General features: G+C 39.4%; 2 protein-coding genes and 1 pseudogene across 2 annotated transcripts; 1 reads left to right on the forward strand and 2 right to left on the reverse strand.

Moving 5' to 3' along the window:
* Nucleotides 1-241: 241 nt before the first annotated feature.
* LOC149830278 (F-box protein At1g55000-like) lies at nt 242-2,417 on the reverse strand. The gene is made up of 2 exons (XM_090015768.1): nt 1,868-2,417; nt 242-864 (listed from the first exon to the last, which is right to left on the reverse strand). The coding sequence occupies exons 1-2, from the start codon at nt 2,243-2,245 to the stop codon at nt 481-483; spliced, it is 762 nt and encodes a 253-aa protein (XP_089871894.1). The 5' UTR covers nt 2,246-2,417; the 3' UTR covers nt 242-480.
* A 7,913-nt stretch (nt 2,418-10,330) lies between these two features.
* On the forward strand, nt 10,331-13,097 carry LOC149830279 (large ribosomal subunit protein eL8y-like; annotated as a pseudogene).
* A 552-nt stretch (nt 13,098-13,649) lies between these two features.
* Nucleotides 13,650-19,349, reverse strand: LOC149830280 (protein AUXIN RESPONSE 4-like). Its single transcript, XM_090016413.1, has 2 exons — nt 17,835-19,349; nt 13,650-14,138 (listed from the first exon to the last, which is right to left on the reverse strand). Exons 1-2 carry the CDS (start codon nt 19,023-19,025, stop codon nt 13,911-13,913), a joined length of 1,419 nt encoding a protein of 472 aa, XP_089872539.1. The 5' UTR covers nt 19,026-19,349; the 3' UTR covers nt 13,650-13,910.
* Nucleotides 19,350-27,860: the final 8,511 nt, after the last annotated feature.

The raw sequence follows: 27,860 nt of genomic DNA on the forward strand, positions 1-27,860 counted from the left end.
CAGTCTACAGGTGAAGTTTTTCAGCTATAATGAATACTATTTGTGCAAGAAGTTGGTAAAACTATGGAACAGTTAAACTTTCACTAAAAGCAAGCATCTCCCTTCAAAGCTTGCACCAAAGATAAGCAAGCTAGCAGTGAAACTAATTCCCTTCCTTTTAAAAAAAAATAAAATGGAACCGAGGGTTGAAACATGTTTACCATTTTCTTATCAGCCAGAATTCACAAGTATCAAAACAACATAACCCATGAGAAGTAGTTCTTGATTTGGGAATAATTACAATTTCATTGTGAAGAAATGAGTTTCGAGTGTCTGTTCAGAATATAAGGATGTATACATAACTGCCACAAAGCATATGGTCCTATGAAATTAACCTGTTGGAGATATAGTTCTAGGCATTTGGAAAAAAATCCAAGTCCCCTAACAATGTGGCATTCAAGAGGTCATTGTGATTGACAACCACCAACCTTATGTCTCCAGCTAGGGAACCCGTGCTTCTGGAAACTGATTCTCCCATCTGAGATCATCTGAATACAATGAAACTGCAGCCCTAGGATCACCATCGGAAATAGATAAATAGTATTGAACTGCTCCATCATCTGCTTGTAGACTTCTCTTCATTGAGTCAACTATCTTCCTCTTTCCACACTCGGTCATGCTCCTATTAACCAAATTATTGCTTCTTCCTTCTGGAGCACCTTCTAGATACAAAACTGCCACTTCCCTTTTGGCATAATTATCCAACTCTATGTAGCAGGTCCTATCACGTAGTACTTCTGGATCACTTACAGGGATTAGAAGCCTTTCCCTTGAGTGTATGCCATGGTCACTCATCATATTGTTCAGGCGTTTGATTTCCATCACCTGCACAAAGAAACAATGAAGCTCTCCAATCTGAAGGCATAACTGCATAGATTACTCTAGGAAGTAATAAAGCAAATGAAGAATATTTGTGTGATATTAAAATTAGGTCCATCGTATACACCACTACAGAAAAATCTCCACCTTGGCCTCTTATACAGAAGAAATTGATAACATGTCCATGCATGGTGCACAAACTAATATTGTAGCAAAGAAGAATTGCGTAAAATCAAGATAGCCCACTGGACAACGCCTGATGTTTTAGTTACAAATGTCTAAACAGAAAAAAAATGCTCTGCACCCACTCCTAAACAAATTAGTGTTGAAACTACCATGCCGTGAAACTATGATTTTTCATAGGGCACAGTATAACACAAATCTAGCAACAACCATCAAAGGAAGCATCACCACAAGAATGCTATCAAGTATGATTTAGTTTCCACTAATCAATTTCATAAAATGAAACAGATTCTTTCTTAATGGAACTATTTAGTTTGCTTCCTACATTCCCTTAGACACTATTTTAAAGAGATGCAAGAACGAAAAGAAGTAAAAACTACCGAACATTGAAACACGGAATGAACCCGCCGTATTTCAAATTAACAAAATATGAATCAAAAGAAACAGTCGCTACAGATTATGAACTGAGATCAATAACGGATTGTTTGTTACAAACCATAAAGGGGAATTTTTAAAATGAATATTTGCTTTCAAGCAATAAAATTGAGCTTAAATTCTATTATAAGAACCATCCTCCGACCAACATACAATAAATCTGGATAGCTGCAAGACAGATTACTAAGATCTCACTAGTTCCAATTCAAAAGAAAGCCCTACAGTAAAGCCTAGCATACAACTGAAAATCCGAAAAACGAAAATCCCAACCTAAAACCCAGTATTCCTAAACTAAAAACCTAAAAACATGCAAAATGTTCGGAACAAAAACACAATTCGCAAAAAACAAACAAATCAAAGCAAAAGATAAGAACGGGAGTCCCGATCTGACCTGAACCCGATATTTCACGGCGAGACTGGCGATGGTGTCGCTGCGCTGGAGGCGGTGCGAGACGGCGAAGCGGCGTAGCCGGTTGTCCCGCCAGAAGGCGCCGGAGGACGGGCTCCCGACGATCTCCTTCAGCTTCCAGGGGGATAGGAACGACCGGGTCAGGATCTCGCGATCGGATGCAATATCGCGCCAGAGTCGGCAGACGCAGGCAGCCCGCGCGAGGTCGGCAAGGGGAAGGCGCTCAAGGATGCTCCGAAGGACGTCCGGCGAGGTTAGGGCGGCGAAATTGGAGTTCATCTGAGAGATGACAGCGGAGGACTCACCGGAATCCGTAACTCCGGAGAGACCCGTCGGAGACGAGGCGCTTGTGGAGCTCATCGTCGTCGCCTTCTCTTTCGCTACAGTATCCCATGGAGGGAACAGAAGGATGCCCAAGGTGGGTCACCTCTGAGGGTTTTTAATAGTCGCAGGAAATCATAGTGAAAGTACCGAAATGCCACTCGTTTCTAGATAAGGATAGATGGGGATTCGTTGACTGTTGGTTATCGGATCGTCTCAAATGCTGGGTGGGGTTTGGTTCTGACTCAGGTAGAATCAGCATCGATTTTTGGGTGTGGTATCGGTCCATATCAGGGTCTAATCAGACTTACCATAAAAAAAAAAACCATACTCGGACCCGATAAAAACCAGACCTGGGCTATACTCGGTAAAATAATATTTTTTATCATTTTTCCATTAAAAAATTGAGGGTCTTAACGAAACTCGAGTAGGGCTCGAGTCTGATATAAAATTTCAGAAACTATACCCAGATCTATGTATTAATTGGACCTTCAAGTCTGAACCCCAATGGCGTTCAGCGAAGTAGCGGACACTATCCAACAAAAAATACAAATAGAAAAGGATGGAGGGTGAAAGGCGCTCAGCCTTGTTCTTCTGAACAGCTCTCAACCAACATATCCAAAAAGGAACTGTTGGAGGAAATAGAGAGAGGCTTAGGATGAAGTCTCACCATGTGAAAGACTGACAGCAGAACTTGCAGGTCAGGGATCAAAAGTTTGAACGAGACTTGTTGTGCACCAGCGAGCAAGTAATGGCCAAAAGCAGATCTGAGTGAAAAGGCAATTCGAGTACTGGATAGCGCCAGGCGGTTGGTGCCAAACTGTACTCAATTCAACAAAAAGCAAGGATTGCTGGCCCCATGAAAGCATGAGTATATTAGCCGAACAAGTACTCCAAGCCATGGTTGCCAAGAGACAGGGGAGGTACTTTCAAAATTTTAGGAAGCGGGAAGACGACTTAGGAGCGAATTAGGAATCGTCTCGAAAGCGACTTAAGATGCCAACCATAAGCAACCTAGGAAGCGAGGTAGAAGCGAGAGGGAAGTGAAAAAAGAGAAAAAAATCAAAAAAATATATAAAAAAATTTTTTAAAAAAAATAAGGGAAGCAAAGAAAAAAAGTGGAGAAGCAAGGGGGGAAGCGAGGGAAAAGTGCGCTTTTCCAAAAAAAATAACACTTCTCCGTGCATTTTGAAAGTGCGACGTTTCGTGCTTTCGAAGCGTGCTTTCCCACTTACCTAGGTATTTTTGGTAATTTTGCTCCAAACCTCATTTGCAATTGATGGGATGGTGCAGCATGCTTGATCATGAGAAGTATTGTTGTGAACAAACCAGATCTTATGGATAAGAATATGAAAATTTTGGTGCAAACTGCGTCGAAACCAAGAGAGAAAAATTAACAGAAAACCAACACTGAAGTTCCTGAGGGATATCAGCTCCTTCTGAACTTGGAGATGATTATCTTCCAAATGGTCACAACCATAGGACAGTTAATGAATAGGTGTTGCACAGATTTCTATTCCTCTAGACTTTTACACAAATAGCAACCATTTGGTAAATGAAACCCCAGACGCTTCAAGTAGTCTTAGTGAGAAGGAGATTGCAGCAAGCAAGGTAAGGAGTCAATGCATGAAAGATTAGGATGATGGAAACGAACTTCGTCCCAAATAAGCCTACGTGAGATGGATATGGAATTGTTGCCTTTCCAACGAAGTGCATCCTTGCTATCAGAAATTAAGGACCAGTTGGTCGAAAGAAGCAAATGCAGGAATCAATGAGCGAAACTGATCGAAAATGATTATAGAAATAGATAGCATCCTTCACCGAAAAGTGAAAGTGTGTAGAATTTTGACCATAGGCAAAAATGTCAACTTGTGGCAGCAAAATACTTGATGACCATGGATCTAGCCAAAATTTAATCAGTTCACCATCACCCAATGATCAGATACAACAGAATCTATAGTGTGCCAACCTTAAAAGAATGATCTTCCAAGCCCACGAGCCACGAACATAAGGATCCATATGACCACATGCTTCTGAAAGTGAGGTACTTTGGATCTCATAAAAGTAGCCCAAGAAGAGTAGCTGACTAAAACTTGGCAAGTTAAATAGGCCAGAAATGTGATGTTAATATCTGTTAAATGCTTAATACCAACACCACCCTCCAGCTTCTGACAACAAAGGGTACCCCACTTAAGTGCAAATGTTTACATTGATCTGAGCTTGACCATAGAAAATTACGTTGTAAAAGAATGCGCTTAGGTATCTTGAATGAAAGTAGCCAATGTAAAGCTAAACGTGCAAGGACATGCTTAATTAAACAGAGATTGCCTGCATAAGAAAAGAGCTTGGACTTCCAGCCTTGAAGACGTTGATCCACTTTAGAGCGAAGCAGGTTATATGTCCCCCCCCCCGAACAGGGCAGTTAGCTCCATCTTATGTTCGGGGGTCCCAAAGAGCACCACGTATGTAAGCATGTGTGTCTTGTATCCTCATGTTTGTCAGCATTAATTAGCGTTGGAGTTTGATGCGATTGAAAAGACTTAAGTACCCTCTCCTCCATTGGTGCAAAAAAAAATGACGATTCTTGAAAATGAGTGGTTGTAAAGACTTAAGTGCCCCGAAGATGATTATTTAAGACCCAGTCTCTGCACTGCAGGATGGTGTTGACTCTTCAAAGTCTTCTTCTTCTTTCTCCGTTCAAAAAAAGGACAAACATGTCCTTCATCCAGAAAGTCGAGGATAATGTTGACTCTTCAAAGTCTTCTTTTTCTTTCTCCGTAAAACACTGTAAAACCCTCTCTCTCTCTAGAGAAGAAATCAAGGGAGGCAAAGAGTTCTCCCTGGAGAAGACCATGAACATCAACTCTCTCACTCTCTCTCCCTTCTCTCTCTACTTCTGTGCACATCCAACAGACAATCCTACATTGCTCCATCAAACACCGACTGACTTGCACACTGACTGTAGCATCGTTCAACTTGAAGAGTTGTGGAGTCTGATTCAGAGTTTTTGCCCTTACAGGAGAAGGGTTTGGGGGCTCCTCTTAGCGTGGGTAGCATCGTTCAACTTAATTCATTGTGGAGCCTGATTTAGAGTTTTTGCCCTTATAGAAGGGGGCTCCCCCCCGGCGCGGATCCCGCTACAAATTTTTTTGGAGCCTTCCAACAGCGATTTATAGTGTTATCGGGCTTTCCTACAGCGATTTGTAGTATTTTTAGGTCTCCAACGAGCCCCACAACGATTTATAGTGTTATCCAGCTTTTCAACAGCGATTTGTAGTGTCTTCTGCAAATCGCTATAGCGATTTATAATGTTTTTGAATCTCACTATAGCGATTTGTAGTATCTTTCGCAAATCGCTATAGCGATTTATAGTGTTTTTGAATCTCACTATAGCGATTTGTAGTGTCTTCCGCAAATCGCTATAGCGATTTATAATGTTTTTGAATCTCACTATAGCGATTTGTAGTGTCTTTCGCAAATCGCTATAGCGATTTATAGTGTTATTCAGTAAGCAAATCGCTACCCGAATTAGGACCAACTTGTCAGGGTCATATCTCCTTAACCGGAGGTCATATTCCAAATCCGTAAAAAATGGTGTCTTCGTTATTGAGTCTAGTTTATTCCTGTAAATTTTAAGCAATTTCTATTGTCATTTTATTCTCCATTTTAACTAAAAACCAGACCCTTATTATTTTGTGTTATTTGAGTTGCACAACACCATTCTCGCTTGACATCCACATCTTGATTCTGGCATGCTCCCTGTTGGATTTTCCATTGATTTCTTCCAACCTTGCTTGGAACAAACATATGTCTTTCTCACCATGACACCCTTTGCATTTTTTGACCACGACACCCGGGACCCGTGCCGAGGGGAAGCCCCCAGACCCCCCTCCTGTAAGGGAAAAAACTCTAAATCAGGCTCCACAACGAATCAAGTTGAACGATGCTACCCACGTTGGGAGGAGCCCCCAAACCCTTCTCCTGTAAGGGCAAAAACTCTGAATCAGGCTCCACAATGAATCAAGTTGAACAATGCTATCCACGTTGGGAGGAGCCCCCAAACCCTCCTTCTATAAGGGTAAAAACTCTGAATCAGACTCCACAACTCATCAAGTTGAATGATGCTACCCACACTGGGAGGAGCCCTCAGACCCCCCTTCTGTAAGGGTAAAAACTCTGAATCAGACTCCACAACTCTTCAAGTTGAATGATGCTACCCACGCTGAGAGGAGCCCTCAGGACCCTTCTCCTGTAAGGGCAAAAACTCTGAATCAGACTCCACAACTCTTCAAGTTGAACGATGCTACAGTCAGAAAGAAGAAGAAGACTTTGAAGAGTCAACATCATCCTCGACTTTCTGGATGGAGGACATGTTTGTCCTTTTTTTGAATTGTTTGTTTTTTCTTTTTTGAATGAAGGGCATTTTTGTCATTTTCTCAAACCATCACTTTATGAGAAAAATAGCAAGAAAGGGTACTTAAGTCTTTGCAACAACACCAGAGTCCGATGCAAAGTTATGTCAACATACACGGAAATACGAGCCCCATGTGCTTGTATACGTGGTGCTCATTCAAAGCCCTGAACACAGACGTGGGATTCAGTGAATCATCCGGGGGGAACATACACCACCCTCTCACTTTCGAGTAATATTTCCTGGCAGTGGAGAGATTTGAGTTTGGTAGAGAATAAAGGCAGCCCAACAGTGTGCCTAAAGGACAATTAAGAATGCCTTGAAGATGGAGGTTAAGAGGCTGGGGTGTGTTAATTGGGATAATAAGAGACTTGGTGGGGTTAATCTTCATCCATGAACATACTTTTTGCAGCAGCATAAAGCTTTTTTTTCATGAGAAATAGTATTTCTCCCAAAAATTATCTTTTGACTAGAAATGTTATTTCTCGCGAAAATATTGTTGGCCTTTTGCTTCATTTTTTCCAATAGAAGATGTTGTTGCCCCCCCCCGGCCGCCCCCCCACCCTCTTCCGGCTAGGGATGGCAGTGGACTTGGGGGAAACAGGGCCCCACCTCGCCCCCGTTTGGACGGGGGATGGAGGACATGAAATGGGGGTGGAGGTTAAAATCAAAATCCATGCGGGGATAGAGGCGGAGATCAAAGTTAAAATTAAAACCCGTGCGGAAATGGACTTACTCTTACCCTTGCCCCGTCTTACCCTTGCCCCCACCCCGTCCCTGTCCTTATACCCCACCCACCCCGCCCCCAATCCTTCTTTATGGATGGCAATGGACCGAGGGGAAGCGGGGCCCTGCCCCGCCTTGTCCCGTTTGGGTTAGGGATGGAGGACATGAAACGGGGATGGAGGTTAAAATCAAAACTCGTGCGAGGATGGAGGTGGGGGAAGGAGGGCAGGATTTTGAGACGGGGCGGGGGTGTAGACCTTGTCCCCTGCCTCCGCCCTGGTCCACTGCCATCCCTACTTCCAGCCCAGAACGATAGCATGAGGCGTGACCATTTTTTTCTCTCTCTGTTGTTTGGAGCACCAGCAGCTATAAGGTCAGGCCCTCTTTTTTTTGGAGGGGTGATCTCTTCTTTTTCTAGGGGAGAGCTTTCAGTGGATCATTTGATGACCGGGTCTGGGTTTTCTCTTTGCTTGTTTTAGAGGAGGCTAATCAAGAGAATCTTGCGTCAAATATGCGAGGAGGACCCAGTAAATTTGTCGGAGGAAGCTGGTGATTCTTCCTTTTCTTTTTTTGTCTGCATCAATTGCTTCTGTTTGTTCGATTTTTGTGGACAGAGTTCTTAATGGTTTGTGAGGATCAGGAAATTATACTAATGCTTTGTATTTTGTGTGGTTCTACACGTAGATGTAATGATTGATTCTGTGTTCAAAGAATTGGTAGTTGTGTATTTTGGATATTGACCATGGCACCTTTCTTGTGTCAAACTAAATGGAATTTTGTGAGAAGGTGGTTGGATTGCAATGGAAAGGGACTGGCTGTTGGTGATTGGATTCTGTGTTCAAAGAGTTGCAATGGAAAGGGATTTGTAACTTCCAAAGATTTCTTTGATCATGCCATTTTTTAGGAATACTGAGGAAGAGTTTCATTTTGTGAATTCGTGAGACTCAGAAACTGGAAGAGAGGAAAAGTTCGAGTATCTCTTATTAAGAAAGTACATACACAGTTTCCCTGAAATGCTTGTTTTCATAGGGAACTCGACTGGCTTGGCCCCTAGTAGCCCTCTTTCATCCAAGATGTCAAAGAGCATATTTTCTTTTAAGTCGAATATATATTTGTTTTAGACCATGAAACCTAAATTCCCAAGAAATACTTAAACGGTCCCAGATCTTTCATATGACATTTCTGACTCAAATATTCTTTTAACTCTACTAAGGTTATGTTATCATTTTCTGCTATCACAAGGTCATCAACATAGACCAATACTGCAACACAAATATTTCCTTTGACATACGTGAATAGTAAGTAATCAGCCTTTGACTGTGAGAACCCATATTGAACCAAAGGGGTGGAGAATTTTGAAAACCAATTTTTAGGGTTTTGTTTAAGTTCATACAATGACTTGTTTAATTTGCATACTAAGTTCTTCCCAACTCCATATACACATCTTTATCAAAGTCTCCATAGAGGAAAGCATTGAGAACATCCATTTGGTGAAGAAACTAATTATTGATTGCAACTAGGGCAAGAAGACATCTGACAGAGACCAACTTAGCCACAGAGGCAAAGGTCTCTCATGATATTCGAGTCTTTATTGTTGGGAATAACCCTTCACCACAAACTTGGCCTTATACCGTTCAATAGATCCATTAGACTTATATTTTACTTTGTATATCTACTTGCAACCTACTGGTTTGACACCTTCAAAAAGAGGGGTAACAAGCTAGGTGTTATTCTCTTTCAGAGCTTGTATTTTTGCACTCATGGCATCACACCAGCAAGCCTACTGAACAACTTGATGAAAAGATATGGGCTCACTGATGGTGAAAATGGCTAACAAAACTTTGGTGGGAAGGTGAGAGTTTTTTAAATGAAACACAATTGATTAGAGGAAAGTGTATACCTTTTGGTCCTTGATTAGAAAAGACGACTAAATTGGATTTGGATTGAGTGGTTGTACAGTAAAAGTCTCATAACAAAACTGACGGTATTTTCTCTTTAATAGATCGCCGCAAGGTACTCTCGAGAACGGTTGGTTCAGTATTAAGAGAAGTTGAAGTGACTAGAATTGGATCAGGTGAGTTGTGATTTTCAAGATCTTGTTTAGAAAGGGGTTCATGCATAGATACAGGGATTGACACCACAATGTTGTCTGTCTGCTCCCTCATTTATCATATGATATGGGGAAATGGACTCATGAAAAACCACATCTAGATTGAAAAACACTGAATTAGTTTCCAAATCAAATGCCTTATCAGCCTTTTGTCTAAATGAATATCCAATAAAAACATTCTTTTTTGCTCTTGGATCAGATTTGGATTTGTGGTATGTGTTAATAGCCTAGCACAGACACCCAAAAACTTAAAGGTGCTTAAAAGATGGTTTCCAATTGAACAAAATCTCATAAGAGATTTTTTCTCCAAGTCATGGTGTAGGAGTTCGGTTTATGAGATACATTGTGGTCAGCATACATTCGCCCCAAAATTTAAATAGTAATTTGGATTGAAACATGGGTGCCCTTGATATTTCTAACAAGTGCCTATGTTTTCATTACAAAACTCTTTTTTTGTTGAGGAGCTATGTTGATGATGAACTTTATTTTCTTAAAAAAATGTTGAACATCATGTGAAAAGAACTTTGACTCATTGTCGGACCGAATCGCCTTTACCTGACACTAAAAGTGACTTTAGACCATGTGAAAATAATTTTTTATCAGATATTTTATTTTGCTTTTGTAACGCATCAAATAAATCCAAACACTTTATGAAAAATAATCCACTGTAGTAAGAAAATAATGACCACCACTCAAGGAACTTTGAGAATATGGTCCTCATATATCAGTAGGAATAAATTCAAATACTTTATTAGTGGATATTTCACTAGATCCAAAAGGCAATCAAGTTTTCTTAGCATGATGACATGCATCACAATAGCATAAATTTTTAGCAAAAAAATTTAGTCATATTTCAAAAATAATTTCATACGAACTGATGACGGATGACCCCGTCGTTGATGCCAAAAGTCGGTTTGAGCCTCTGGAGAAGATAACGATGCATCAACAGGATTTGAGACTCTTAGCATGTACAAACCATCTCGTTTGTCACCTATTCCAATCCTTGTCTTTGATGCAAAGTCTTGAATGATACATGAATTGGAAAGAAAAGTAATTGAACAATTCAAAGATTTAGTTAATAAGATTGAATTTAAACGAAGGAATGCACAAGACATTTTAAATTGAAATTGCATCTAAAATTTGCACCGATGTACTATAGCACATTGAATTTGATAAATTTGTGGGGCTATGCTTTGATAAAAGAGTTTACTTACTATTTGCCAAATCCTTGAAAATAGAGTTTAGCAACCATGATAGAATCTCACCCATTTAGGATAATCGGGTGATTCATGGGTTTTTGGACAAAACCATCTATAAATCCAGTTTTGTTTTTGGCACTTAAGGTCATGATCATGGCTCGACTCCATGTAGCATAGTTGTCTCTACCTAATAGTTAAGACACAAGAACGGCTCCAAGACTAAATAATGCAAGTAAAAGCCGACTTGCAAACTCGTCCAATGCAACCGAGGTGACATTGGGCAGAACCTTCCATGGGAACCTCAGAAAACTTAAAGGAAACACGATCAGATGAGTACTTAGCTCTTGATCGGAATGACTGGATGCTAGTGAGTCGCTGATCTGGACTTTACGTCTGCTGAGTCTGATTTGATCCGATGAAATGAAGGGGCAGCAACTTGCACAACACCTCTGGATGATACCGTGTGCAGCAGTTTGCTGTTTGTTCACACTCAGAGTAATGAGAGCAGACCTCAAGATGCTGCAGGCTCTGGTACCATGACAATTCGTAAGACTCAGAGAGAGAGAGAGAGAGCGAGAGCGGAAAGTAATTCAACATTACCACTCATGAAGATCAACAAAATGTTGAACCCATGAACTGAACAAGAGCAAAAGCCAAAACGAATAAAGAAAGCACAAGAGAAAAGAACATCAGACAGATAAAATGGGCTCACGCCGGGCTTGCCCAGATTGCGACAAAGGATAGGTAGCATCAGCAGGAGAGAGAGAGAGGAAGAAAAGTTTGAAGATCTCTTATTAGGCACTGAGTACATATACACGATTTCCCTGGAATGTAGGGATTATGAAGATTGGGATCTCATTTGGAAACTTTCCAATGTACATTTGGCTGAGGCGATCTTATCGAGATCCATGATAACTCATGAACTTTTTATCTCAACACATTTTACTCTTTATCCTTATCATTTTAAATCATGTCTTTATGTTTTATTCAGCAATGAACCTTTCCAAAATGCTGCTCAAATATCGCCCCTAGGACAAAGCAGCTAAGTAGAGGCTTTTGCCCCAAGGGTGGGTGCACACCCTCTGCACAAGCCAACGCATAGCATAAACCTCGGGGGCAAGGGTCCAAGCCTTGGAGTTTTACGCTGTCAGCACGATGACTGTAGGTATGGCAGGCTGAGCCAGCGACCAGGTCTTCGTGTCCGGTGCAATTTCTTCATGTTATAAATCCAAAAGAAGAGGATTTTGGAAAGGGCCCGAGTAGAAGCTGAAGGGAAACCTGTGGAGGTAAAGAAACCTATTGTTGTAAAATATAGCATAATCACATTAATTACCCAACCAATTGAGCAAGCAAGCTTACAACCTTTCCTAGTGTTAATGATTGCTTCTATTCAATGCATCAAATCTATTATTGATTCTCATTATTTCATTTATGTGCAGAACAAGGCCTAATTGGTGGATATAGCTCATGATGTGGACCCGATTGAGCTTCATGTTTGGCTGCTTGCTTTCAGCTGAAAAATGAAAATTTTATATGCCACTGTGAAAGGCAAAGCATGTCTGGTATGGTAATCACTTATTTTACTTAGTTGCAGTGACATGTTTGATGTTTAAATGGTGCATGCTTAGTAAGGCTGATTCTTTCCTTGTTTGCCAAATTGTCTGAAAAAAAAACTGCTGCTGCTGGTTTGTGTCTCACTTTAGCGAAGAATGACGATAAGCTGGAGTTTAGCAAGATTATTGAAGCAGTCGTGGTAATATGAAAACTACAATTATGGTGGTATAAAATTCTTAAGATCTATTGTTGGCCAAAAGTTTCAACTGTTTGTGCAAATACAACTAAATCATTTGGTGCTGTCTAACTTCAGCAAGTATGACGAGCACCAGAAGATGGGGTGGTGGCATCATGGGTTTCAAGTTCAAGCAAAGACCAAAGCCAAGGAAAAGCTTTTGGCAAAAGAAGAGGCCGAGTTAGGAAGAATACATTGGAGAGTGGATGTCTTTAGGAATTTTAGTAACAATTATTTGCTAGGAGGGAGATAGCTCATTGACTTCAATTTTTTTTCTTTTTTTTCGTTTTAATTTTCTTTCTACTCTTGTAGTGCATGATTCAAATAATTTCTTTTCAAATGGCCCTCTTTAGCTTTTATTGTAGTGGATTAAGAAGAATATCATAACAGTAAAACTTTCTCAAGACAATTTCTTTCTTGAATATTGATGTTAGTATTTCTGAGGCTTGATTCCTTTGAACTAATATCATTTTAACGAGGAATGCTTGCACATGGGTGGTCTTAATGCATAACCCGTCAGAAAATTGTTGGTGTTGAGACCAATATCCCAGATTTGGCATTAAGATTTTTTCGATAAGGGAAATATCTCACAATAAATCAAAGGTCTTTGAGAAAATTCTGGAAGCTATTGGTAGGCTTATATATGAAAATTTCAGTAAAACAAATAAAAACATAAAATATAAAATTGAAAAGAAAAGATTCTTAACAGCGTGCAAAGTATTGAAGTGCATGTATTTAAATGTTTTTGCAAATATATAACATAAAGAATTAGCTGGTATATAGATGGCAAATGTGGTTGAACCTAGCCAACTTGGAAATGCTTCATGCTGCCATGACCATGCAATATAAATCTTGATTGAAACAAAAGAACTTGCATGTTGAACACATCTACCAGGTTAGTTGAGACAAAAGAACTTGCATCATGAGATTCCAACTACATTGCACCTCCAATTGACTGTATTAAATCTAAACCATATATATATATATATATATATATATATATATATATATATATATATATATATATGACATCTGCAAGAAAAGTGCAAGTTTTATTTCATCAAATTCGATCGACAAATGATTTGACATGGTCGATTTACTAGGGCATGCATTTTCAAACAAGTAGTTTCAATGTAGAAACATGAATTTCTCAATGGTGAAACTTTTACACATTGTGAAGTAAACACGCTATAAGACAGTGCCAGAGAATGCAATGCAATTTATAGCAGTCAAATAAAGAAGGTCAAGAGCATAAGGAAAAGGAATTAAAATTGAAAAAGAATGCAAAAGCAAGGAAAACGCCAGTCTGTAAGAAACCAAGGAAAACGCCAGTCTGTACTGTAATTTAATCTCCCATGGATAGACTAAATAAACACTCTTCTTTAAAGTGAAACTAGACCATTTTTTGATACAAACAAAGACCACCTCTTCAATGTGGTCTCTTGCTCCCCTCTGCCATATCCTTGATATCAGCTCCAACGTCCATGTCCAAGACCATAATCATTGGGGTAACCAGTTTCATGACTATGATGATAATGGTCATGTTCATCATGGACATGTTTATGAACATCACTGGCTTCATCCACCGTTTTGCGATTATGATCCAGTAAAGGAGGTTCTTCTACTCTCCTGAAAGATTTTGGCAATGACCATACAAATTGAGCAATTGCGTCTGCCACTGAATCTGCTGCATCTTCCTGCAACCATGAGAAGAAAATCATTGTATAAGCCAGCCAGAGTTCCAGTGTTTGCATCAAACAAATCCTCAAGTTGAGTCTGAGATCATAACTAGACTTGAGTTGTTTCAATCCTTTGTAAGTAATTGACAACACTTGAAATAAAAAGACAGCGTGAACTGCTCAAGTCTGCTGTTATATCTGCAAGCATCAATCAGGCTTAAATTTTTGGTCCCCATTCAGTTTGGCTGTCATAAAAGTCCCTGACCAGTTTATACAATGCAAGTGAAAGGCATTAGGAAAAGATAAAGACCATTGAAGACTTGAAAGGAGGCGTTAAGGGAAGGTCTGAAGGTTAGTAAGGTGAGAAAATTGTAGCTCTAAACAAAAAGAAATTGAGATATAAGACTCATGAAACCCACCCCAGGTAGTTGGGACAAGCCTTGATAATGAAGATGATGATGAAGTCCTTGAGCAGTTTCTCAGCTTGTTCAATTAAAACTGATCTCTCTCTCTCTCTCTCTCTCTCTCTCTCTCTCTCTCTCTCTCTCTCTCTCTCTCTCTCTATATATATATATATATATATATATATATATATATATATGCAGAGGCGTTGAAGAAAATGAAATCAAGAAGGGCAGTTGGCTCAAATGGTATACCTATAGAGGCTTGGAAATGCTTGGAGGAGAAAGGTTTAGAATGGTTGACAAATCTTTTTAACAAGATTTGGCGGACAAATAAGATGCCTAATGAGTGGATGAAGAGTATTTTGGTGCCTCTATATAAGAATAAGGGTGATATACAAGATTGCACAAACTATCGTGGTATAAAACTCACGAGTCATACTATGAAAATTTTGGAGAGAGTGATTGAGTCTAGGTTGAGGAAGGTTGTTATGATATCAGAGAATCAATTTGGTTTTATGCCTGGAAGATCAACTATGGAAGGTATACATCTTCTTATACAACTTATTGAGAGAAATAGAGAGAGGAACAAAGATTTGCATATGGTTTTAATTGATTTGGAGAAGGCATACGATAGAATACCTAGGGACGTTCTCTGGTGGACAATGATGAAGAAAGATGTTTCTCTCAAGTACATTAGTATAATTAAAGATATGTATGAAGGAGTAGTAACCAATGTTCGCACTTGTGGAGGGGTGACAACCAATTTTCCTATTACAGTTGGGTTACATCAAGGATCTGCTTTAAGCCCTTTCCTATTTGCTATAGTGATGGATGAGCTTACGAGATCAATTCAAGAAAATGTGTCGTGGTGTATGTTGTTTGCTGATGATATTGTTTTGATTGATGAGTCTAGAGCTAGGGTTAATGCTAAGTTAGAATTATGGAGACAGACATTGAAAGCAAGAGGTTTTAAGTTGAGTAAGAGTAAGACAGAATACATGGAATGTCGATTTAGTAAGCAACGAAGTAGTGATGGAAGTGTAGTGAAGCTTGGTGAGCACGAAATACCGGTGGATGATTCTTTCAAATATTTGGGATCTATCATTCAAAAGTATGGAGAAATTGATGGAGATGTAAATCATAGGATAAAGGTTGGGTAGATGAAATGGAAGAGTGCAACTGGAGTGTTGTGCGATCGTAGAATGCCATTGCGGTTGAAGGGAAAGTTTTATAAGACGACTATTAGGCCCGCTTTACTATATGGTACGGAATGTTGGGCTGCCAAGAGACATCATATTCAAAAAATGAGTGTAGTTGAGATGCGTATGCTGAGATGGATGTGTGGAAATACAATAAAAGATAAGATTCGGAACGAGGAGATACGTAAGAAGGTAGGTGTTGCACCCATTGAAAATAAGATGAGAGAGAATCGTTTACAGTGGTTTGGACCTATTCGGCGAAGGCCTAATGATGCTCCAGTTAGAAGGATGGAGAAATGGGAAAATATATTAGTTAAAAGAGGTCGGGGTAGGCCTAGGAAGACATGGATGGAGGTGATAGGAAAGGATATGAATGCTTTGAACCTCACCGAGGACATGGCATTGGATAGAAATGATTGGAGGAGAAGGATTCATGTGGAAGACCCAGAATGATTTTCTTTGTTGGTTCATATCGCCGACCTCAATTGTTTTGGGATGAAGGCGTAGTTGTTGTTGTATATATATATATATATATATATATATATATATATATATATATATATATATATATATATATATATATATATATATATATATATATATATAGAGAGAGAGAGAGAGAGAGAGCTGATGCCTATAAAATGAAACATGTAGATCGCATTTGTATGGTCAGCACTATCAGAAAAACCTCAAAAATCCTGCTCTCATATTATCATCACCCCCCCCCACACACACACACACACATATATATGTGTGTGTGTGTATCAAGTAAACATTTTAAGACTTCTCAAATGTAACAAATGCCTGTGAAGGATGGATCCTAATGTGACTTTCTCAAACCACAAGGAAAGAAAAAAAGAACTTATCTGCTTAGTCCATTATTAAGTAGAAAAAAGCAAACCTATTCTCTCTATTGGCCATCTGTCACTCTCAGCCTCGAACCAATTTAAATATTCATCCATTGCTAAATCAGAATATCTAAGTTTGATCTACGATATTAATGAAATAAGATAATTCAGATTCATCCATGCAAGCTAACCTTGTCATCATAAAGGGAAGTGTTTTTTCACTTAGAAAAATAATTCGTAAGTTAGCAGATTTATGTAAACACCTACTCCTATCATCAAAAAAGGTTGGCCGTTAAGAAAAGGATATTTAGTTCATTTCCGAAATAGGCAGGAAAAAGTACTCCATTCAACATCAGAAAGAGAGCGCACCGACACTGTGTGGGTTTCATAATGAAAGGATTGATCCAAATTCCCAGAGTTCCACTCTCTCTTCATACCACATTTAGCTGATGCTATCCACGACACAATAGCAGTGTGGCAAAAGCTTGAGCTCCAAGTTCATGTCTTGAGCTAAAGGGTCATTCTCTGAAGATTGATGGTTTATAAAGCTAATCAAGTCATATTTACCCTAAGTCATAGAAGGACAAGAAAACCATTCTGCAGTAATGTGATGGAAGCTAGAGAAGGGGCACATCTGCCACCACGATATGATGTGAAATTCAAAACTCTCCATGAATTCATCTGACCATTCAGTGTCCTGACAGGTAAAGTCAAATAATATGAAACTGATAGGCAACTAAGTCCTAAGTTTTGAACATCATCAAAATACTTGTTTAATTTAAACCAGAGGCTGGTCATCCAGTTCCCAACTGCTGCAGCTATTATTGGCTGGTTGTAAACAGAGAGGTCTGCTGCCATAGTGACTCTGCCTACTGAATTTGGGTGTCTCCAAGATGCCTTTTTGGGAGCCTTGAATCGGAGGTGTGTTGTGGTTTCCCCCATTTCTCTCATGCTCTCTACTGCTTGGAGCAGTGGTGTTGCCAAAACACTTTACTGAGAGTGGAGTTGGTAGCCCCAAGTCCAACACCACATTTCATACCATTTACAACTGGATGTTTTTGGCAACTCCATCTTCAACACAACATTTTGGCAAAACCATATTTTGGAAACACATGGAAACGGTGTTTCCATCTCAATGCAAAGCTCCCAAACAGCACCTTATAGAGTGATAACACAGCAAAACACTGTACGAAGAAGGCTAAGTTCAACAGAACACATCGGGAAAATCAAATCTTCCATTGGTTCAAAGATTGATAAACTCACCTGAGGCCATCTTCCGCCAGAGTGGGCAAGAAATTCAGAATGAGGAAATGCAGCAGCCACTCTGCGCCCTTCTTCGGTCCAATCCTCCGACCACTTGCTCGACCACAGTATCCTAACAGGTACCCCACTGATCACCTCCGAATTCGACCATTCCGCCAGGTTGAAGCTCGAATCCATCTGCCTCCCCATCTCCGCGACCGCCTTTGCACCAGCTCTACTCTTCAGAAGAATTCTGTGATCATTTCCAGCTGACATTGACATCGATCTGGAACAACATTGCCTAAGAAGAGCAGTGTAAATCCGCTCTGAACCTAGTAACACCTCTCTCACTCCAACCACATCCAAAACCCACAAAGGAAAAGCTGTTCTCTTCTGGTTTGTTACACCATCAACGATTGTCATGCTACGAATCGATCCAGAGCCCACCGAACGTAACAACCCGCTGATTGATATCGCGGCCGAATCGTGAAGAACTAAATGCACCGGCGCTAGACCCATCGAATCGATGACCTGCTCAATGACACTCCCAATACCCATTGAATCCAATCGAATTGGGCTAATTCTCTTTGAAAGCCTAACCTTTGTTTTCTTCTCCTGGTAGGGAAGGCCCCCTGTTTCAACGAGCTGATCAAACCCCCAAAAGAGACCCTTCTCCTTGATATCATCATAAACGTCCCGGAATGAATCAAAGAACCGCGGCCATTGATCTTCCACGGTTTCTTGGATGGATTTACCAGAGAAGCCCGAGCCGGGGAGGTCGATTGCCACGGCGCGGATACCACGAGAGGCGAGGAATTGCACGACGTGACGGAAGGAGAAAGAGTTGCAGGCCGAGCCGTGGATCAGAAGCACGGTTTCGGCGTCCCTCGGGCCGTCTTCGACGACGAAGAGCTCTACGGCCTGCTGGTTCTCGTGACCAACATAGGCTTTGACCATCTTTCCTCTGGAGAAATGCGAGCGGAGGGAAGGGGTGAGCGAGAGAAACCAGGATTTGTCGTCGTCGGACGGCTGCTTGAAGGAAAAGAAGGCAACCATGAGGGACACGAAGAGTGTGAGGTACGCCCCGAAGGCAAAGATGGACATGGAGGGATTGGCCGTGGTGGTGGGGGTGGTTGTTTTGGGGGGTCTCTTGTTGGTATGTTCCTTCTTCTTCTCGAGAAGGGGCGCCTCATCTTCCTTGATTTCTCCCATCTCTCTCTCTCTTAGGAAGAGAAGATCATGAAACACCCTTAGCTGCTATTTGCCTCTCTCTCTCTCTCTCTCTCTCTCTCTCTCTCTCTCTCTCTCTCAGAGCACTCACTGTGCCGAGTAGAAAAAAGTAGAGGAAGGAGGAAAGCTCTGAGGCCTCAGGCCTTCACAGAAAGGGCGGTGTCTGAATCAACTCGCCCCTCCTTTTTGGGGTAACCTGCTTTTTCCTCCCCTTTTTTTCACTACCCTTTTCAAGCGTGGTAGTGGTGTCTGCTCCAGTGGCCAACAGAACCCTGCTGAACACACCAACGGGGGCTCCGCTTGTCTGCTAGGAGCAGCTAGTGCACGCCACCTTGTGTTGGGACGTTGCAAGTTCGAATCCCAAGGATATCACTGGTAGGAGTCTGCCTAACCGGCTAACCCCAGCTTGCCTTTCAAAAAACAAGAACCCTGCTGAACAGGCTCAGCGCTTGGTTAACTGCTGAGCCCGAGTCATCCGACCCGGTTTCGTTGATGGTGAGTGTGCAATTGAGCTCCATGGTAAACACTGAACAGAAAAGGTTGATACGGGGTCTTATGGGTAGGGAAAATGGATCGGATCAGTTGGACCTCTGATCCAAGTTTGATACATTTTTCTCAGATATGGATCATAAAAATAGAATGCTGAGTTGCTGACCGCTTTTTGGATTGGATTCGGGTTAGATTTACTGCTTAAGATTCAGATCAACCATGCTCTGAAACTGCGTGCAGTCCTCTTGCATCTCCACCTATGGGCCCTGTGCTTTTCTGGTGCTTGCGTGCCAGTGGGTTAGGCCACAGACAAAGCAACCGACGAGTAGAAGAAATCAATAAAAGACTATCGGGTGTACCTACAGATATTATAAAATCTAATGAGTGTGAATGATGGCATTATTGCTGGATATGGAGTACTTAAACCATGGTATATAATAGATCTAACAGGAGAGATGTCTTTAGCATGGTTTATTTAATGTGTTATATGGCTTTACGTTGCAAGAGCGGAGCATGGTCAACCGGGTTTAGGATCCGTTTGTGTTCCTTTATGTCTTTTAAGATTTTTTTATATTTAAATTGAATATTAGAAATCATATTGGTTTTGTTTTATAGTTATGTATCAGATCCATCTTGAATTATAAATATTTTTGTCGATGTTGTCAGAATGAATTATTAAGGATTTTCTTTGTTTTTTTGCTCATTTTCTATAAAATTCAAAGTTTAGCGTAGATTAAGATATCATATCAGAGTTTTCAATGAATCGGGTAACTGAATTGCATAAATCGGTATTAAAGCAAGTTTTCATCATGGACAGAGAGTATGAAAAGGGATTAGACGATCGTGAAGATCAATGGTGGTTTTGATCAATTTCATATTGAGTTAAAATGTATAGATCATATTGAAAATGGGATGCATGAAGGATTCACTAGGTTGGGATAATATGGTCAAGGTCCTGCCAGCTAGGGATGGCAGTGGACCGGGGGAAAGCGGGGGCCCGCCCTGCCTCGCCCCGTTTGGACCGGGGATGAAGAGTATGAAACAGGGTAGAGGCGGGGACGAAGGTTAAAATCCATCCCCGTTCGGGGATGGACCTACACTTTTCCCGTCCCCGCCACGATCCCCGCTTCGTCCCCGTTCCCACCACTTTTCCCCACAATAGCCCCACCCCGCCCCGCCTCATCCCCGTTTGAACCGGGGATGGAGGACATGAAACGGGGATGAAGGGTGGGGTAGAGGTTAAAATCCATCTCCGTCGGGGATGGAGGTTCTAATCTTGAGGTGGGGCGGGGGTGGAGACCTTGTCCCCCGCCCCGCCCCACTGCCATCCCTACTGCCAGCCTATCAAGGTTGGCGACACTCCTCATAGGTTATCGGGGCAAAGGAGGATATGGGGTTCCCTAACCCTAAGTCATCCACTCTCCTCTTGAGAGGGAGAGGGAGGGCTGCTCAATGACTCTAGCCGAACCAGTTCAGACCCACTTATCCCAACCAATTGGCTCCTGGGCCAACCCAGGGAACCGGTCCTCATTTGGTGATGGGCCCTATAACCCTGTTGTGGACCATCTTTCTCAAAACCCACAGAACCAAATATCTGTGAACCCTTGTTAAACCCTCCTAGACTCATTCAAACTAAACCACCTCACACTAATCCATATCTAAATCTCGCCTTTTCCATTTGAACCATATCCTACTTTAAACCCCATTAAAGACTTGAATCCAGTTATAGCATATCTGTTTCCACTTAAACTTAATTGAACCCAAAAGCATTTTCATGTGGACTTTCCTTGCTCGACCCAAATATCATGTGTCAGTCCATCTGAGACCCTTCTACATCTATCAATAAAAAATAGGGTTAACATACCACTCCTGTTTGGGTCATGTGTGAAGTGGATCTTACCACCATCGGTCCCACCTGGTCTACTTGTAGCAGATCTGCATTTTCAAAGAGTATTTTTTATTTATTGCTTTTTAAAAGTTTAATGTAATTGGAGGAAGTGTAAGAGAGATCAACCCAAGGCAAGTCTTCTCCAACTTGGAGAGAATAATGATGCAGTTGCATAGCATGGCCAACCGGGTGTAGGATATGTTTGGGTCCTTTTATTTTTTTTAGGATTTTATTATATTTAAATTGAATATTGGTTATAGATTGGCTTTTGTTTTATAGTTAGGTATTGGATCCATCTCGTATTAGAATTAAAGTTTTTGTGTTTTTCTCTATAAATGTTTCTTGCTTATTTTTTTATTTTCACATATGAAATGAATTGTGAGCAATTTTCTTTGATTTTCTGCTTAGTTTATATAGATCCATAGCTTAGCATAGATTAAGATTACATATATGTAGACCATAGCATAGTTTTCCATGACTCAGGCAACCGATTTGCATCACTTTATCATGTCTAATACACCATAAGATGCATTTTTGAGATGACAAAAAATCAAAGGCTCACAATTCATAGAAACAATGGTATAAAATATCCTATTTAAGTCAAATTTAACACATGAAAATAATATATGAAACATGTTAAACATCATTCAAAGATTAAATTTTTACTTTTGGAGCTTAAATTTATGTAAATCAAGTGTGTTCCACCATAAGTTATGGTGGTAAGTGTCGTCATCCAAGCACCCACATACACACGTGTGTGTGTGTGTGTTTATATCCAGCATAATTTATGGTGTTACAAACTTGATTTAAATGAATCTGATTTCCCAAAGTAATTTTCAAATAACCACTACACTTTTCCTTCTATCTAATACAACTACCAAAGGTTTTTTTGCTTTTTAAATGTATGCCAAATTATTTTTACCATTAAACAAATATACCCAATTGTCAACCAACAGTAGCTTAACCATGAGTCTACATTAACTCATGGGTTGAAATTTTCATTTTTACCCATAAAAATTATTGCATCTCATTGCCCTTATCTAGGGCTGGGAAACAAGATCGTTCATACTCGGCTCGTAAAGAGCCTGTTCAAACTCGTAAAATAGGCTTGGCAAGCTGAATATGAACAACAGGTACCCGGCTCAACTTAACTCATAGGATCTTGTTAGGTAGTGAGAAATATTTTAGATATATTTTATAAATTATATATATATATATATAATCTTATTTCTCCACACTCGAAAACAATGTATTTTTCTACAAACAAGACAACTAGAACTTGGCTTATTTAACTCGGACTCATTACTAGCTCAAACTCGGCTTAGTTCGCCAAAAGAAATTGCCAAGTTTGAACACCTTGGGCTAAGTTCTTTCAGCTTGTTGCATGTGATATGACCTCGACCCACAACTCCATGAGTGCGCCTCAGGTGCGCAAAAGGACCATCACGGATGCACCTGCAGCATCCTCATATGTGCTGAGTTCACTTGTGACAGCATGCACGCACATGGTGTAAAACCCATAATTTTTAAGGATTACTAATAAATAAAAAACTCATTTTTTATCTCCAAATTAGAAATATGTCTCTAGCTTTTGAATTTTATTTATTTATTTATTACATATTCATTTGTTCATTCAAATCAATAAGGGTATAATTTGCATTTATAGAACTATTTTGGGTTATAAATCACTATTTATATATATACATATATATATATATATATTATTTAAATATGTTTTTTATGGAGTTTGTAAATTATTAAAGTATATTTGTGTGTTATTTGACTCTTAGTAATGATTTATAGGGTAATTTGCTATTTTTGGCTAATCTTTTTATAATTGATATTTTTTTAGTTTTTGGCATTTGCGATCGCACACGAAGGGTTTGTTGTATTACTTGAGTAGTGGTCTTTGCAGACTTTAAAACTCCTCGATCTTTTGAGTTTCGATTCATTGTTCTTCACATTATTAAGGTAAAATACCTTAACTGAACTTATAGAGAGCATGTTTAGGTACTAATTGTGTAGCATGATGTTGCACTGAATATCTAAATGAATTGCAAATACAAGTTATGCTCATACACTTCACTTAGTTGTGGATATCTAGGACTCTTGCGATTGTAGTTCGGAGATCATGATTGTCATGATTGTAGTTAGCGGAATATGGAGTGTGTTTATTGTAGGTACATCTGTGTGGGTTTGAATGCCTATGCACTTATGAATTTATAATATGTACGCAATGTATGTCATCATACTTTGGTTTGCGCATACTATGTTGCTTTGTGTGTTTGTATGAATTTGATACATGGTGCACATATAACTACTATGGACATGTATAAGTCGTGTTCGATGCATATTGTGAATGTTATATATATTATTCTGTCATATGATGAACTCATTTATTCTTGTATATAAGAAAGCATGTGAATGTTATAAATTGTTTTGAACTTGTATGTCTTGTTTGCTTGAGAAATATATGTGTATGATGTACGGTAAGATGGTCAATGAGATTTTGACCAACCCTTACACAATTATATCTAAGGTGATATATCGATTCATGTGGTAAAAAATGCATATGACTTTTATCGTGTGTGCAAATCTCAAACTACGTAGGAGTTATGTATGTTGAGGTTTAGTTGCTTTGTATTATGAAATATGCATGTTCACGTATGCATGCATAGAACTCATATTTTATTTATGCATGCTTCGAGGTTCAATTTACGGAGTGCAATGTTCTTTGTAGCGATGATATGATGCGTAGGATAATATGCTTATGTGTGATATAATTTAAATGCCACGTGAAATGAAATTATGAATGCATGTGATAAATGTTTAAGTTCAATAGTAAACTTTGGTTCATGAAGCCTTATTGGTTAAATGTGTGATTTTATAATTTTAATGTCATATGAAGTGATGAATGGTGTGATGCTTTGATTGTATACATGCTTATGCCCGTGTTGATGGCTATCGACCCTGAGAGTGGTCAATTATATTGATGCATGTATCACAATAGTTTTCACTGGATATGGTATCCGTTGAGAAACTGTTCTCAAAGGATTCTCTATGAGGGTGTGCATGACCTGATCAGGTAATCCGGCTAGAGTAGTAAGTCTCTGTGAGGAAGTACATTGTCCAAGAGCGGGTAGCCCGCGAAGACGGTATATTCCTGTGAGGAAGTGCATTGTCCAAGACTAGACAGACCATCCGTTTAGGGCGGTAACTCCTTGTGAGGGTGTACATTTCCCAGACCAGGTGATCCGACGTAGATTTTGTAAATCTTTATTATGAATAAATGAAATGTTATGATGAATTGTGATGATCTTCTGAGTTGATTGAGATAGCCAGTTATGAATTTATAGATTTGACTTTTCTATTATAGCATGATTATATATTGAACTCAGATATGATAATCAGATTCTTATTGATTTTAGATCTTGATATGAGGTTATGATTGTGACGCTTATGTTAGCGTATAGGTGAATGACACATCACGCCTATAAATGACTAGTTTTGACTTATTAGGTGAATGATACATCACGCCTACATAGTTTCATTGCAAATGATTGCATTATGATTGTCTGAGTAAATATATCACACTTATGTATCATGAATATCTAACTAAATTACTTATAAAGTATGTGCATGTGTTTCACGTTAGAATGGTCAAATGTGATTTGACTTATCGTTTATAAGAATTATGAATGTATACAAAAATGATGCAATGATCTGAATGTCTTAGATGCATATATATATATATATATATATATATATATATATATATATATATATATATATATATATATATATATATTTATGAGATGGCTTGTATGACTTGAATGCATATAAACTATGCTTTATTACATGAGTTAAGGTTGAATAAAATATTAAGTGATGAAATGCTTTTAAATGTTTTATATTTGAATGCTTGAAATGAATGACTCATAGGACGTTGTTCCATTGTCTATCACTTGAAGATGGATGAATAATATATCTTTGTCTTTAAATTCTTGATATGTTTTCTTTAAGTTTGAGTTTGAGTTGTTTTACCAGACTTTAGCGAGTCTGACCCCATTTTATGGCGGACAGGTAATGCAGGTAAAGTATGATGAGTAGTTGGAGCGAAGGGTTGGTCGAGCTGCATCCTTGAGGGTCCACTCTTACCTTGCGATCTTGGTATTCATGATCTTTTCGTTTTAAGTACTTGATCATGTAAAGACTGAAGTATTTTTTCATACTCTTATTTGAAATAAAATAAAAGTCTTCATATTTCAGTCTTATATTGTACGTGGTTTGAAATGTGTATATCTTGTACATTTTGATTTGATTGTTATCTTTAGTGTAACCGCACCCAAAGTCTTAACTGTTTTTAAAAATCGTTTCCGCATTATAAGATCTGATTTACTCATACTTATAAAAAAATGGTTTCAAAATTTTAATATTTAAACTATAATAAGGTTAAAATTTATGGGGCGTTACATATGGTGCGCAGTCTTTTCAGCTCATACATCAGCTGGGTCTGAGCACAACGGCCTAGCTAACTCTTGTGGATGCACACCAGTGAGTGTGCAACCACTCCCATGTCGTGTGTACACAGCCACATGACACTTGATGGAGGTTATTAGAAGTAGTTCAATTTTATTTTTAAGTGTTAGGGTTTGAATATTGGATCTAGAGATCCAATTGTATCGATCCAAGTGCAGCCTTTATAAGGAGCACTTCACGCATTTTGTATTGACCCTTTTTGAAAATTTGAGAATTAAAGGAAACGAATTCCTCCTCTCCTCTTTCTTCCCTATTTCTGAACCTTCTTTTTCAAGTTCGTAGAACCAGAGAGATCATCTCTCAAACTCCGCTGAAATGATTGTCGAAATCTGGCAATTGCTCAAACTTGGGCCAGCGATGGATCATGATAGAATCCATGGTTGGAGTAGGCACACATCTGGCGATTCAGACGGTAGAACCTTCATCTACACTGAGGATGTGTTAAAGGAGGTGGATTGATCGACATCTAATCGTTGTTTGAAAGAATGCACAGAGACTAAATCGCTGTTTGAAAGAATGCACAGAGACTAGGGAGGGAGAAAATGATGTTTTTGATATTATCACTTGCTTGATACATTGCACATTTTATACAATATTGAAAAAGATATGAACTAGGACACCGTGTGAAATGGTTAGGATATTATCTCAAAAAATAAGGAAGGAGATCAACTTTACCTCATCTCCATTTGATGTTATCATATCCAGACGTGATCTTCATTTGGGAAAATGTCTGGATAAAATAATTTCTTGTCATAACCATCGTCTGGATAGTCCTTATCCTAACAAATAGTTGGATAGGATAAGGACTTTCCTAACACTCCCCCTAAGGTGGGGCATGTGGGTTCAACAGCCCAAACTTACTCTTAAGCCAATGAAAGGGATCATGTGCCAATGGATTGATGAAGATATCTCCACATTGTAAAATAGATGAAACAAACTGAGTACATAAGTCACCACACTCGATCTTGTCATGAATGATGTGGCAATCAATGTCAATGTGTTTCGTCCACTCATGAAACATTGGATTAGCCGCAATATGTAGGGCATCTTGATTATCACAATATAATGTCATGGGTTGTGAATAACGAATGCCAAGATCAATAAATAGTAATTTTAGCCAAGTTAATTCACAGCACGCCAAGGTCATGACTCGATACTCTGCTTTAGCTGAGGACCGAACGACTATAGTTTGCTTATTCATTTTCATGAGATGGAACTTTCTCTAAGAAGAATGAAATAACCTGATGTGGAGCGTCGAGTCATCGGGCAGGAGGCCCAATGTAACGCCCCAAAATTTTGACTTGTGGTTTCGAAAACCTTATCGAAAAACCTTTTAAAGATTTAAAGTTTTAACTTTTAAAAACTACAACGGAAGACATTTAGAAAGGAACACAAGTCAACAATCTTGGGTACGTTAGCTGAAAAACCATCATTCACATGTACAACAACTTACAGGAATTTAAGAAGTAAGGCAATAGATTAAAATCTGCAGTTTATTACAAAATGAGCATTTTATTCCAAAGTTCAATAAATCTAAAGAAAACTCCAAAAAGACCCAGAGCCAAGCCGCCAGCAGAAAGAAGATGAATCTTGATCCATGTTGCACCACGCCATCGGCCGCCAGTGAAGTCCTACTTCTCACCTGCCCATGAAATGGGTCAGTTTCATAACAAACCAGTAGGTGCACGAACAGATAAGTAGAATGAAAATAAAACAAGACATTCATGAAATAAGCAGTTATGATATTTAAGCAATCAAAGAAGTTGTAGTCTATTTTAACAAATGTAATAAGTGCAAAGAGCTGTTAGTTGAAGCAGTGTAAGTCTCAGTCATCTACAACTATTCATAAATATATTCTTTAAGTTCTGATATTAACTGGCATGTGGGTACGCACAGACGCG

This window comes from Nuphar pumila, chromosome 8 (genome assembly GCF_984573655.1).
Source record: "Nuphar pumila chromosome 8, dmNupPumi1.hap1.1, whole genome shotgun sequence".
Taxonomy (NCBI): domain Eukaryota; kingdom Viridiplantae; phylum Streptophyta; class Magnoliopsida; order Nymphaeales; family Nymphaeaceae; genus Nuphar; species Nuphar pumila.

Bases quoted from the DNA above. Each gene is read 5' to 3' on its own strand.
- LOC149830280 (XM_090016413.1), bottom strand. From the start codon at position 19,025: ATGGGAGAAATCAAGGAAGATGAGGCGCCCCTTCTCGAGAAGAAGAAG. The intron at 14,139-17,834 runs GTGAGTTTATCA...TCATGGTTGCAG, and splicing joins CTGGCGGAAGATGGCCTCAG to GAAGATGCAGCAGATTCAGT.
- LOC149830278 (XM_090015768.1), bottom strand. From the start codon at position 2,245: ATGAGCTCCACAAGCGCCTCGTCTCCGACGGGTCTCTCCGGAGTTACG. The intron at 865-1,867 runs GTCAGATCGGGA...TTCTTTGTGCAG, and splicing joins CCGTGAAATATCGGGTTCAG to GTGATGGAAATCAAACGCCT.